The 15,194-nt window shown below is 37.5% G+C and overlaps 1 protein-coding gene across 1 annotated transcript in view; it reads right to left on the bottom strand.

Moving 5' to 3' along the window:
* The window catches only part of SVEP1 (sushi, von Willebrand factor type A, EGF and pentraxin domain containing 1), a 193,390-nt gene that overhangs the window by 62,804 nt on the left and 115,392 nt on the right, over positions 1 to 15,194 (bottom strand). Inside the window, exons 19-27 of the mRNA XM_059072281.2 lie at positions 12,873 to 13,034; positions 12,089 to 12,180; positions 10,955 to 11,051; positions 9,255 to 9,368; positions 7,902 to 8,015; positions 6,897 to 7,098; positions 3,866 to 4,023; positions 2,383 to 2,584; positions 349 to 524 (exon numbers count right to left, since the gene is read on the bottom strand). Coding sequence (XP_058928264.1) covers positions 349 to 524; positions 2,383 to 2,584; positions 3,866 to 4,023; positions 6,897 to 7,098; positions 7,902 to 8,015; positions 9,255 to 9,368; positions 10,955 to 11,051; positions 12,089 to 12,180; positions 12,873 to 13,034 — 1,317 coding nt within the window. The remainder of the gene's footprint in view (positions 1 to 348; positions 525 to 2,382; positions 2,585 to 3,865; positions 4,024 to 6,896; positions 7,099 to 7,901; positions 8,016 to 9,254; positions 9,369 to 10,954; positions 11,052 to 12,088; positions 12,181 to 12,872; positions 13,035 to 15,194) is intronic.

The following is a 15,194-nucleotide window of genomic DNA, read 5'->3' as shown; positions in this document are numbered from 1 at the left end:
TTGTTGATCTACTTGTAAACTGTGCATACTGATCACGAACCAAACCTAAAATAAAAACAACAAACAAAACCAACCAACAACAAAACACCAGCAATTAATCTCCTCCTTGGAAGAAGACAGTTTAGTAACCACCCACTGTTACTTCAGCACGCATCTTGGTAGTCTTAATATACATCCCAAAGGCATTTCTTACAGTCACACAGCTCACCTAGGAAAAGCTTCTAATAATTCACAGTCAGGATAATCAGGGGTGGTAAATGGGAGAGATAACTTAGCAAACTTGATGTTCATCAAAGCACCACCGCCTCTAGCATCAAATGGAATTATATTCCTTTTGCTAAGACATACCAGGGATGGGCGAACCAACAGAGAGGCCCACACCACCGTCAGATAATTTCCCATCGATATAGACTTTCCAGGCTCCATCAGCACTCGTCCAAGTGATGGCAATATGATGCCAACTGCCGTCATTCACCGAGGGACAGTCTGTTATTTTTTCCTTGCCATTCACATAAAGAACCCAGCTGCAGAAAGATTCCAGGGGATACAGTCATCAGTCATATGTCGTAATCCCATCTGTGGGGCATGTTACTATCTTTCTGTTTTTCCTTCTTTTCCTTTTTTGTGGGTAAAGCACTTTGGGTAAAACCGTTACTTCTTTTTCGCCATTTCAGCCATGTTTCATAGAAGCAGATTTGATTACTAATTACTCTTTATTGTAGCTCATGGAAAACGGGTTTGTGTTTCTGAAACACTGAGGGGTAGGAAAAAGTCTTAGGATGAGCGGAAAGAAGTCAGTCCAACTTGAGATAATTCACCAACTGTCTATTCTGGAGAGACTGAGTCAGGAACAGAAGGAATGAGAGTTATGTAAATGTCAGTCTGGTTTCCTTCCTCTAGGATGTATGTTCCTACACCTCAGAACAGACTTCAGAGATCTCATAGGAAGTCAATCCTATCTCTCTGTTGCCAAAACAGTCACGTGGCAGATGAAGTATATCGATCCAAAGAAAAGAATAATTGGAACTAAACAGAGGTGACCAAACACAAGAGGTTTCCAAAAACCATGTCACTTAGAGGAATGGCAAAGTTAACAAGCAGTTAAAAGTAAAATATCTTTAAAAGCACATGGAGAAAAAGAAAAGACTAGGGAAAATTGATAAAGAAGGTAAGAATTCATTGAATAACTCTCCCAGCATCTTCTGAGCCCCTATTCAAAGATGTTCATTAAAAAATATTTTTATTGATAAAACATGAATTGTTTCCCCTCTGTGTTTTCCCATTTTCCTCCCCCAATTCAAGCAGGCAACAGGTTTTCTCTTTCTATACATTCTGCCTCAGGGGAGGATTTTGCAAATTTCTTGGAATTTGTTTCTGAATGTTCAAGTCCATTAAAAAGAATGGGGTTTGAGGACAGGAAGATTTCTACCAGAATAGTGAGAATCTCACGGATTGATGAGAGGAAAGAAAGCTCAGTGGGTCCCTGAAGCCTGCAACCTGCTCACTAGCAAAAGGCCACAAATTTGGGCGGATCTGGGAGGAAAAGGCCATGAGGTGCACCACAGAATCTCTCTAGACTGAAGGCATAAACTCTCAGCCTTGACAAGGACTCCACATGTGGCGAAGAGCAGTAGTTCTGAAAAGACCACAGAGGCTGAGACAATGGATAGCTCAGTGATCAGCAGGGTAGACAGATGACCAATGACAGGAGTCCTGCCTGAGTCTGTGGCTCTTTAGCAAAACTCTGTGGGTTTTAGATGATCTGTGAGCATCTAAGACAGGAGAAGCAGTCAGTAGAAAGAAATCAGAGAAACAATCGGGGGGCTGACTTTCCCAGAGGGATGGGGTTCTGCATTTGGAATGAATAGATCCAAGACACAAAGGAACGTCATCTTGCACACCCGAGATTACAGACGGATTCGCATTCAATACAAGCGTCTCCCAGGAGTCAACAGTGCCATTGAAATCTCTTGACTCCTGGCCGCTCTGATATGTAAATAAAGGAGCACTGGTCTGAAAAGTCAGAGTTTGACACTTAACTCTGCCACTCCCAGGGTGTGAGATTTGGGGGCAAAGCATTTAGTTTCTCTGAAACTTCATTTTACCTTTTAAGGGGCATCAGTTCCTCAAGTCATTGTGAAGCTCAAATGAAATAATACCTATGAAAACACTTAGCAAATAGCAAAATACAATACATGTATAAGGCATTACCACGGAAACTCTGCCTTCTTATAGGACTTGTCCAGATGCTGTTTGATTACTGTCACCCTGCTGTTCTGGTGGAACACCTGACCCGCCCCCCACACCACTCCAACCCCCTTGTCAGTTCTAACTTGGTGCCAGGATAAGTCCTAGCACAGCCTTCCTGACACCTCTGCTTACCCATTATAATCGGTTAGAAGGAAGGTATTGTCACTGCCATTCTCAAGTGCATAGGAGATTGGCGTCCCATAGTTGGTGGTGTCAGAGGATTTCATCCAGAACGTGCAGCTTACAGCATGGAGGGATGGAAGCACACCATCCAGCATGACGTAACCATAGATGCCGGAAACTTCAAAATCCAGGTTAAAACCTGCAGACTGTTCTGCAACAAATAAGAAAGTATGAGCACACATACTTTAGCCAAGAGACATGTGAAAGGATATTCAACATCGCTGACTATCAGAGAAATGTAAATCAAAATTACCATGAGGTATCACCTCACGCCAGTTAGAAGAGCCATCATTAAAAAGTCTACAAATAATAAATGTTGGAGAGGGTGTGGAGAAAAGGGAACCCTCCTATACTGTTGGGAATGTAAATTGGTGCAGCTACGATGGAAAACAGTATGGAGGTTCCTCAAAAAAGTAAAAATAGAGTTACCATATGATCCAGCAATCTCACTCCTGGGCATATATCTGGAGAAAACTCTAATTCTAAAAGGTAGACGCACCCCGATGTTCACAGCAGCGCTATTTACAATAAATAGCCAAGACATGGAAGCAACCTACATATCAATCAACAGATGAATGGATAAAGAAGATGTGGCATGTGTACATATATGTGGACCATTTTAAAATGTGGACCATTTTTAAAGTCTTTATTGAATCTGTTACAATATTGTTTCTGTTTTCTGTTTTGTTTTGTTTGGCCACAAGGCATGTGGGATCTTAGTTCCCCAACCAGGGGTCGAACCCACACTCCCTGCATTGGAGGGAGAAGTCTTAACCACTGGACAGCCAGTCCCTAACAAATTCTTTTAAATAAAATCATCAGTGAGTATCTAAGACAGGAAACACACTCAGCAGTGAAAGGAAGCTGAGAAACAGGGAACAGTTGGAAGGAGAGGTGGGGTTGGGGAGTCATTAAAGATGAGAGACTCTAAGCACATGTGTGGAGTGATTGATACTGCAGAAGAGAAGGAGGGGGTCACTGCAAGGGCAACCCTCCATCCCTGCTCAGGGCTCTGGCTCTTCTCCATTTTATGAGCCCCAATCCTGCATATCCCACTCAACAGAACAAAAGTCCTACAGCTAAAAGACTCCAGCACTCTGAGAAAGCAGTTTAGCATTGACTCTCAAACATAGCCAGGGATTCTGACCTTCTAGATCAAGTGACCTTTCAAAGCATCCTTTCTAGACATGCAGAACGTGAAGAGTTCTGCTAAATTCAATTTTCTCCATTTCTCCCTTACATCTCTAAGCTTCAGCCTCCTGTGCTACTGGAGATAACAGGAACCAGTCTAGTGCGTGGCTGTGAAGAATGAGTACAAAATGCTTCGTGTAGTTTTTGGTATGTAGGTGGTGCTCGGTGCAGGTAAAAATTGGCACTGTTATTATATCATTATTGTTAGTATGGTTATTAATAACATTAAGTTCATATATACCTGTTTCACACCTGCTGCCTGAAAATCCTGGCTGACATTTACAGCTGTATGAGTTTAATTCATCCACACAGGTGGCCTGATTTCTACAGGGGTTAGACTGACATTCGTTGATGTTCAAATCACAGTGTGGCCCTGTGAAGCCCGCTGCACACTGGCACCTGAAAGAAAACAAACCATTGTAACAGAATAGCTGCAGAAAGGGCGTTAGAAGCAGTCTCCAATGACAACACTGTCTCAAAAGACTCTGAAAAGCTGAAGTGCTATTATGATCTCTCTTATATGTGGAATCTAAATATATGTGTATACACACACACACACACACACACACACACACACACACACACACACACACCCCAAGCTTATAGAACATAAGCCAGAGACAGGGGGTGGCAGGTGGGAGAAATAGGTGAATCCTTTTTGTTTTTTTTTTCAGTTTAACTAAATTGAATTTTTAAAAAACCCTGAAATGCTGAAACATATTTTCCCCATTAAAACAGTGCTTTAACTGTTACTTTTTTTAGTTCATTCAAATAAACCTATTTAAGACAACGTGTATTTGAGATATTGTAGCAGCAAAAATAGAGTATAAAGCAGCTCTGGTCAAGGTGAAGTATTATTCATACATTGGGAATTTCTCTCCCCACAGAAGTGCTAGAAGAAAACAAAAATTCACATATGTTAATCCAATCTTTATAACAATGAGGTACTTTACAGATGAGTAAACCGTGGCTCAGAGAGGTTAATTTGCCTGAGTCCTCTTTTTACTAAGTGGTGGAGGAAGACTTTGACCTCAGTCTAGTGGCTTATTCTTAATCAGTGTGCCATACAGTCTCTGTGGTATGCAACAAACGATTTAAACCCCCCAGAATGGAGAACACATCTAATGATGTCCAATGTTGACAAAGGTGTCATGAAATGGGAAATCTCAGTGAGTAGAATTACCATTTGGCAATGTCAAGGGAAGTGGACAGTTTATATTCCCAGAGCCCTGTATGTCCATTTCTAGTATGAACTCTAGGAGATTACTGCCCAGGTGAACAAGGACACATATAACAAATGTTCACAACAGCATCATTCTACACGTTCATGGAGAAGTGAATGGGAAAATGGTATAATCATTCGGTGGAATACTAATCAGCAGTTAAAATGAGCAAACTAGAGCCAAATATATATCAGTCTTGAAAATACATAGTATTGAGTGAAAAAACAAAACCCCAAATACAAAAGAATATATATACATATAATATGATACCACTTAATGTAACATGTAAAACTATACTATATACTGTTTATGAAGTCATATATGTAGTAAAACATAAAGTCTGAATGAGAAAGATATAAACCAACTTCAGGATAGTGATTACTATCGGGGAAGAAGAGGAATATGTGTGGGTGTTGTGCATGTGTGTGTGTGTACATATGCATATTTGGAGGGACTCCAAATCTATCTTCAGAATTTGATTTTTTAAAAACAAAGGATATAAATCCAATACGGCAAAAGGCTAAGGTTTGATAATTACTGTGATGAGTGTATGACTTTTATTATTCTTTGTAATTTTCTGTATGTCTGAAATATTTTTAATTCAAACGGAACTGCCCAATAAATGTAGTTAATATTGTTACCAGCATGTTTATATGGGGACCTCTTTGATACTGGCAATAATATGAATAAATGGTATTTGGGGGTTTAAAAGAAAATCTCAGTTGGAATTGGCGTGCATCTTTAGGGAGTGCCGTGTAGTTGAGGGTAAATCTATTTTGGCTAGACTTTCACTCATCTTTATATGTACATGTGTGATATCATTATGGCAGTTCAATATCTTTGTCTGTGAAACAGATTCACTTTGGTGGCAACTAACATTCCTTTTGAATTAGGAGGGTTTACCTTCACCTTTCCTCTAGTTAGGATTTAGACAAATTTGGTATTCATCAATTGTTTTGGACCCTGGGGAGAGTTTGGAACTCTTGCTGTTTGTTCATTTGGAAATTTCTCATGGTCTATGGTTAGGGGCTGTATGCCAGAAGATGTAAAAAAGCCTACGAAAAGATGATGCTACCCTGCTAAGACCTCATTTCCATATTAAAAGTGAAAGTCTCACTGGCAGAACTGGCTTCCTATTTCTCTCAGATAGTACCCTAGCTCTCTGTTAGGGGACGGTAACGGAAGGGGGCTGAACCGGAAAAGTACTGGGAAATGTTGCAACTGGGGTAGATTTTTTTTTTTTTTCTTTTAACCTTTGAAAACTTACAGAACCAGTTGCTTGTTGAGGGCAATAAAGTTTCCTAACATTTTGCAAGCAAGACCAGTCTGTCTCTTGCACTGCAGAAGCCACAGATCCTGCAAGAGGAAGGGGATGGAATAGGGCAGACTTGATAGTAAAAAAAAAAAAAAAAAAAAAAAAAGTGTTGGTTTTCAAACTGTTTTCTACTGGCACCCTAAGAGCTGCCTCGGGAAGACAGAGTCTTTCTCCCCACAAACACCACTATTTTCAACCCCCAAAGCTTAGCTTTTATTGTTTTATTTGTTTACACTCAGATTTCTCCTGAAACAAGGATTACTAAACTAAAAAAAAAAAAAGTTTGAAAACCATGGTTATAGAATGTAGAATGGTGCTGTGACAGTAGAATTGCACAATTCCTATTTTAGCTAGTGGGAAAACTCCAGCTAAAATATAAAACATTTAAAACTGAGTTTTGTACAGTGCCTCTGTATTTGCTTCTGAATAAATGTGCTTCCTTTCATCTTTTATGACTTCCCAAGTATAGAACAGTGGTTTCCAAGTCTGGCTGTGCATCAGAATCACTGGGGAACTTAAAACATACAGGTTATCTGTTTTAAAATTATAGACTTTACCCAAGATTTAGGAAATCAGAACAGCAGGTGGTAGGCTGATCCTACCATAGCTCATCCTCGGGCTAGGATTTGGGAAGGGCTGACTTGGAATTCGAAGTAATACTCTGTAAAGACTGCAGGATGACTGAACAGTTAAGATAATAAAAATAGTGAAAGGAGCCAGACTTAGTCTTTTACCTGAAGCTATTGGCACCATCCTTGCAGGTAGCTCCATTTTTGCACGGTTGGCTGAAACACTCATCCATGTTTATTTCACACCGACTGCCCAAAAATCCAGGTGGGCACTTGCACAAGAACCCCCCAAGCTGATCTTCACAGACTGCATTATTTAAGCATGGGCTTGACTGGCATTCGTTGACTTCTGTTTCACAGTGTAGGCCTGGGGATGGATGGGGATGAAAACGAGCCCACATGTTAACCCCTTGGGAAAACTGGGATCAAGGTGCTGACTCCTTAGAGCATGCTGCTTCTAAAGGATGGGAATGGAGGCTGCAGAGCCACTGGCCTACCAAATTGGTTTCAAGCCATTCTTCAACACGCTCTGGCTTTTCTAAATCATTTTAGGACTGTGTTTTTGAAAATCTGCTCTTTCAATCTTACCTTTCTGAAACTAGCATTACCAATGAATATCTAATTGAGATAATGTTAAAAAATGGAACTGGCAAATTTAGTTCAAAATGCTCCTCTGTTTCTTCGACCTTGCCTCTTTCTTTCACTGATCATTTTCTGTTTTGGACTTCTTCTTTATCAGTTAAATGTAGATAGATAGATATTTTAACTCTATTATTTAGCATCCATTCACAATATGATTTTATATAATTTAACTCCAGTTCCTTCTTGAGTGTTTGTCTTAGCATATAAACTCATGTCTTCTCTCTCTCTTTCTGTCTCTCTATACACACACACACATATATATATATACACGCATGTACAGGAACATATTTTTTCTGAACTGTTTTAGAGTAAATTGTAGAAATGATGCCCTTTTACCCCTAAATACTTCAGTGTGAATTTCTTCAAAAATAAGGACTCTCTCTTATGAAATCACAGCACAGTTTTAAAATCAGAAAATTAATATTAACTTATATAATATTACATATATATATGTAATGTTCATAAATGTAATGATTTCTGGGGCTTTACAGAGCTCTGTGACGACTAGGAAGGATGGAAACGTCTTACCCATGTATCCTTTCACACACGTGCAGTGATAACCAGCCAAGCCATCAACGCAAGTTCCTTTATTTGAACAAGGACTGGAGCTACACTCATTTATGTTTTCTTCACAGAGTTGACCTGCAAAGAATCATAGAATATTTGAGCTGGAGAAAACTGAAAGGAATTGAAGACTAATCGGTTTTCAAGCAAGTTGTTCAGGTGTAAGAGCAAAACGATTGGAAATCATGGCTAACATGTTTGAGAAAAATTTTGCTCTTTGCCAAATACAGTTATTTGCTGAATAATATTCCAATATATGTTATATATACGATATCTATCTATTTCTCTATGTATCTATATGAATCTATGTACATATGTATGTATCTATCTACCTACCTAGCTCACATTTTCTTTATCCATACATCCCTTGATTTATACTTAACTTGTTTCCATATCTTGGCCATTGGCTATTGTGAATGATCCTGCAATGAACATGAAAATACAGCTATTTCTTTGAGATAGTGATTTCATTTCCTTTGGATGCATACCCAGATGAGGGATTGCTGGATTATATGGTAATTCTATTTTTTAATTTTTTGAGAAAACTTCATGCTGTTTTCCATAATGGCTGCACCAATTTACATTCCCACCAACAGCTCACAATGGTCCCCTTTTCTCCATGTCCTTGCCAGCACTGTTATCTCTTATCTTTCTTAATTTTTAATTAATTTTTATTGGAGTATAGTTGATTTACAACACTGTATAAGTTTCTACTGTACAGCAAAGTGAATCAGTTATACATATATCCACTCTTTTTAGATTCTATTCCCATATAGGTCATTACAGAGTGTTGAGTAGAGTTCCCTGTGCTATACAGTAGGTCCTTATTAGTTATCTATTTTAAATATAGTAGTGTTTATATGTCAATCCCAATCTCCCAATTTATCTCTCCCCCTCCTTTTCCCTTTGGTAACCGTAAGTTTGTTTTCTACATCTGTGACTCTATTTCTGTTTTGTAAATAGGTTCATTTGTACCATATTTTTTAGATCCCACTTATAAGCAATATCATATGATATCTGTCTTTCTCTTTCTGACTTATTTCACTTAGTACAATAATCTCTAGGTCTATCCATGTCACTGCAAATAGCATTACTTCATTCTTTTTCATGGCTGAGTAACATTCCATTGTGTGTGTGTGTGTGTGTGTGTGTGTGTGTGTGTGTGTGTGTACGCCCCCCCCACATCTTCTTTATCCATTCTTCCACTGATGGACAGTTATCTTTTGATAATAGCCATTCTAACAGGTGTGAGGTGGTAACTCATTATTTTAAGGATTCCAGGGTTAATATTCTAAGAACGAGAAACTTTCCCCTTACCTGTGTAACCAGATGGGCATTCACAAATGAACTCCCCAACTCGGTCTTTACAAATTCCATTGTTGTAGCATGGCAGTGAGCTGCATTCATCAATGTCTGTTTCACATTTTAAGCCTAAAATGCAAACCAGACACGGAAGGTCAATCAAAGAGCAGATTAACAGAAACAGAACCATGATCATTTAAAGATAATTATCCCAATAATCTGAATTTATAGGGAGTGGTGGTGGTGAAGGAAAGGGCAATATTTGTTAAGAGCTACCATCTAGTTAAGTATTTAATGAAGGTATTACCTCTCTCTAAACAGCCTTAAGATACCTTTATACGGATACATAAAAGACAGCAAAAGATCCTAAGTTAGAAGTAGAGGGGGAAAAAGGGAAATGTGGAAGCATAAAATAGAGCCAGGAATTAGTTTAATTCCCAAGTGAAAAATACAGAGTCATATATACTTGCCACCAAGGCCACTTGGCGGAGGAGGGGTGGCGGGACTAAATCCTTCCAGATCTCAGCTCATATGTCAGGTATCCTAGAATGGGGTGCATCTTCCCATAGGGTGCACACAGGCTTTCTATGGGCTAGCTCTGCCGAAACCCAGGTTCCTCTACACCAGGGGGTCTCAAAGTGTGGTCCCTGGACCAACAGCATCAGTAATCCCCCGGGAATGTGATAGAAATGCAAATTCTCACAACTTCCCTAGACCTACTGAATCAGAAATTCTGGGGTTTGGCTCCAGCAATCTGTGTTTTAACAAGTCCTCCAGATGACTCTGATGCATGTCAAAATTTGAGAATCACTGTCCTATATTATGCTTTTCTCAACCACCTCTCATTTATAAAATTCTAGGACAAGTTCATTATTTCCTGTGGAATGTTGGGACAAAAATTTTTATAAGAATTGAAACACATGCACATATGCACATGTTGAAGTAAGTGCAATGACAACATTCTGTATTTTGTTTTCCAACTTCTCTTTTGCTTAGCTTGTGGTGAATTATTTAAATACCACTTTCTCATTAAAAACACTTCGTGTTGGTGGCATAAAACTTGCAAAAAAATGTAAAAACTGCATTTCTGGAAGAAAACAGGAAATTATTTTAAATAAACTGCAATTTTTAAGATATAGCTCATTTCTCCTCAAAAATTATATTTCTGGACTGAGCTGGAATTTGAACCAAACTGCAAGAAAACATAATTCTTACATAATTCCTACATAATCAAGTTCAAAGCCATGCTGTTTTTCTAAGCACAGCTTCCAGAAAGAAATAAAGCAACACATCATGGCCATTCCTAAGAACTTCCATTCATGTGAAGCAAATGAGAGAAACTGGAGTTTGTTTAAAAATGTTTATGCTGGACAATCTGTCCTATGTTGAGTGTCATGCATTTAATTTGTGTTAGAATGCAACCTTGGGCACGGCCTCTGGAACCGTATTCCAGTTTAAATCGTGAGTTATGATGTGACTTTTCATAGAGAAGATGATTCTTTATTCTTCCCCCAAAATGTGCAAAGAAAACTGTCATGCGTAAGATATGTATGCTTTCTTCACTTATTGGTTTGTCTTGTTCGACGAAACTTTTGTGCAATTATACAGTCTAATGTATCTTGTGGTGTTTATTTTTAATGTTTCAAAGTTTGATACTGCAAGTCACAATGATACTGTACGAAAAACACATGAAAATTTGCATTCCTCTGTGGTACCTGTATATCCAGGTGGACAGAGACACACATAACCACGCCCAAGTTGCTGGCAGGTTCCACCATTGTGGCAGGGGTTTAAGAAACATTCATGGAAAACCTACCAGTGGCAGAAAAGAAATTTATCAGAGACAAAACACTATTTGTTTCAAAGCAATTCTGAGCAGGGAGTTAGAAGGTTTACATCAGGTTTCGGTTTCCAGGTGAGTCCAGCCTGACGGCTGCCTGCATACCGCTGGTACCTGCCATATATGGGCACAAATGCTATATATTATTCTTGAGTGGTGTTCTGATAAACCCAGGCAGTGTTGCTAAATGCTGGCTCCATTTAAGGCATTTTAAAAAGTATACTAAGGACAGGCCCCAACCTAGACCAGCTAAATCAGGAATCTGTGGAAGTGGTATCTGTGCATCATTTTTAAAAGTAAGCCAGTGGATTCTAATATGTCTGTGTCCATTAAGTGCAGTTTCAGATATGACTTATGATGCCCTTGTGAGTGTGTTTGGATGTAGGAAGTTAAAATAAGAAATATAACTTCATTATCCTCCTTAAAAATACTTAAAGCCAAGGAATTTATGACATTGGGCAAGGTGCATTCAGAGTAATGGCTAAATCACCCAAAATAATTATTCGTAACTAGTCTTCAAAAAAATAAATGGAAAAGTTTTATGAGTTATGTTTCTCATTCTTTTAAAAACCCACAACTTACTCCAATAAATGATTTTTATTTTTGCTGGCAAAAAATTTAAATAACTTTCATGAAAGTTGAGTAACTCTTCCTGCTAATCGGAAAAGGCCTTTGGTTGATCCAAATGCCCTTACTCAAATGATGGGTTATGCTCATGGTACATGTTAATTATTAGCAAATCAAAAGACTCCCTAAATCTACAATTCTCTGTGCCAGACATTGCTGGGAAAAATTCCCATTTCTGCTACTTAGAACTTCTAATGCTGCATTTTTGGAAAGTTCATTTTATAAGTCATAAGCAAATGTAATTATTCATTGATAATATTCATGAGTCTTGATCACTTGAAGTTTCAACTCTGGTAGTTTTCCTCTGTGGGACATGTATAACGACAAATTGTTTTCCAAGCATTCCATTAGAGAAAATTTTATAAATAGAAAATGGACTTGCCTGACTGCTGACTTCATACTTCTTTTTGATATGCCCAGGAGAAGCAACGGGCATTATACTTTCCTCTGCTGCTGAGAAAGTTGAACTAAAACCTAATAAAATTAATGGAAAAAAACAACTGAAAAACATATTTGTGTGTAGTAGGTATTGCCAATAGATAGACTCTATTTTTTCTTTCTCTTTTTTTAAAATTGAAGTATAGTTGTTTTACTGTTAATTTCTGCTGTACAGCAAAATGATTCAGTTATACAAATATATACATTCTTTTAAAAAATTCTTTTCCATTATGGTTTATCATAGGGTATTGAATATAGTTCCCTGTGCTATACAGTAGGGCCTTGTTTATCCATTCTATATATAACAGCTTACATCTGTTAATCCTAGCCTCCCACTCCAGCCCTCCTCCAAAACCCCCTCCCCCTTGGCAACCACAAGTCTGTTCTCTAGGAGCAGACTCTATTTAAATACCATGGTCAAGATTCTGATTCTCAGAGTGGGTAAAGCCACATATATTTTGTTTCAGTAATATAAAGAGAGCATAGAGATGGATGGAATTATATCATTAAATTCTAGACTCTTAGAAATTTGGAATTTATCAAGTTCGACATTCCCCAAATAAGAATCTTTGAGTCACTGTCATCAAAAAGGCCTTCAAAAGGATAGTTTAACACATCCAGACACCCAAAGGCACTGAAAATAGTGATATTCAGAATGGAAGCTACCGCAGAGATAAACAAAAGTCTCCAACACAGGATTACATGAGAAATGAAGTATATCATCTTACTGGAACAATCTGTGATGGATCTGGCACCAGTGATGGTTGTAGTTCCATAAAAGGGACATGATAAACAGAAGGACTTCCCTGGATGGGGTTGGTAGTAGTCTTGAGGACATGGATAACAGGGCATTAACCCAGAACGAGAGAACTCTCCTACTCGACAAGGCACTGCAAAAGTAAGAACAAATCATTTGTGCTTCATAGCAATATACCCTACCTCTTTAGAGAAGTGCATTAACCTTTGGTTATAAGAAAGCTATCGCATTGCTAATATTTTCTCTTGCACGTACTTAATACCCAGACCATTTTATCACCTAGATAAATGTTTTGTTGTTTCCTTCCCATCTTTTAACAACACGCAGCAACTCAGTAAAAATCAGAATTGGCCATATGAGATTGTGTTATGATTTTTCCACTTAACTTTATATCATAAGCAAATCATTCCCCAAATCATTAAGTAACATGGTGTTTAATAAATGAAAAATATTACATCTCATTGGCAGACCATAATGGATCTCACATGTCCTCTCCTATTGAACACTTAGGTTGTTTCTACTAGTTCGCTATTATAAATAATGCTGACATGAAATTTTCAATATAAATTTTTTAATATAGCTCTGATTATTTCCTTGGGATAACACTTGACTTTGAGTAGTTGAGTAGTTAGAACTAAAGATATGACAATTTAAAGCCATAAATATGTCATGCCCAAATCTTTAAATAATGTAATTTACAGTCCCATTGGCAGTGTATGAAATTGCCCTTCTCACTGCCTGCTCAGCATTGAAAATGATTAATTTTTTCCAACTTGAAGGTAAAAATGGAATCACGCTGTTATTTTAATTTGCATTTTGATGATAAATGAAGTTGCATCTTTTACGTTCACCAGAAATTTTTATTTCCCCTGTAGAGTTGTCTATTATTTATTGGGGGTCTTTTATTTTTTAAACTTTTAATGTCATTTTGGGTTAGACATGCTTTTCGTAAACAACATGCAGTTGAATATTATCTTTTAACCAAACTGGAAATTCTCTTGCCAAGATTTGGTGGAATATAAGAAAACAGCCCCAAACATAAATTTTGGTTACATTTGGCAGACGGATAGTGGGATAGAGTACCCATGACTAAATCCTTGGGTTGGGGTTTTAGACTATGATCCATAGACAAATTCAGGTGGAGTGTGTGAACTGGAGTCATTTGGGTGAACCCTAAAACCATTATAAACTGAGAAAACTACTAAAACTATTAAGACTTGTCTGCATAAAATTAAGTATAGAAGACAGGACACAGGGAAACAGCTATTCAGGATATCAGCATATTTATCATTTAGGTTTTGGATTCTTTATAATAATTAGTATAGCAGAAATAATTACCAATATGGTTGAAAAATTTAGAGATACACTTGAGGCTCAAGGGAGCAGGATACTCCAAGTGATGGCATCTCTTTTTTATTGGTATGACAATAAACATTAAGTAAATGCTAACGCATCTGTCGTAATCTCAAGAAGCTTCAATCAAATTGCTTAAGCAAAAACAGGCAGGCAAATCTTTTGCAAAAGAGCTCTTTTACGTACCCAACTGACAAAAAGTAGAGAGTTGAATCAAGAGATGGCAGAAGATAACATAGATATTAATGCATATTTAGAAAAAAATTTTTCTGGTGGCTACATTTGCTATATTCAAGAAGAGTTTTAAACTACAAGAATCTTTGTTTCACCAAGAATAAAATAATTTACTGTTATTAGATGTAGACAGGGCTTTGCACAAACATATTATAAACCTATAGGAGTTTAAAATGGGTTTTCTGATTCCCAAGTTTCCAAAAATGATAGTCTGTTTGGAAAAGGTACCTTCCAAATAGCTAATTAGTTAATTGGAAGCATAAATCTTCTACTGATAAAAGTATAAATTTTCTGTTTGAGAGGATATCTACAAATGTGCATGATATGCTAGAAATATAAATGCTGCCCCTTAAACCCAAGATGCTATAATGAATTAAACTGTTTTTTCCATATAACTTTTTTCAGTACAATCTTACCCTTTAAAAGAAAAAAAAGACTGTGCCTCTAAAAACTGACAGAATTATACTGTCAGTTGTAGCACATAATTATACTATAATTGTCAAAAATTATACTGAGATGTAATAATAATACAAACTTAAGATTAAAAATCAATAAGCCAATTAGCATCTAAAAATAGCAAACATGGTATTGTGATGTCTATAGTTTGCTTTTTGACCTAGAAAGTGTAAAATAAACTTTCATGTGGAAATTAGTTTAAATTACATTCCAAGGGCAGACAGTTGTCATCACAAATATACTTTTCAAG

This window comes from Kogia breviceps, chromosome 8 (genome assembly GCF_026419965.1).
Source record: "Kogia breviceps isolate mKogBre1 chromosome 8, mKogBre1 haplotype 1, whole genome shotgun sequence".
NCBI lineage: Eukaryota > Metazoa > Chordata > Mammalia > Artiodactyla > Physeteridae > Kogia > Kogia breviceps.
The sequence above is the reverse complement of the archived record's forward strand: the minus strand, read 5'-3'. Positions and strand labels throughout refer to the sequence as shown.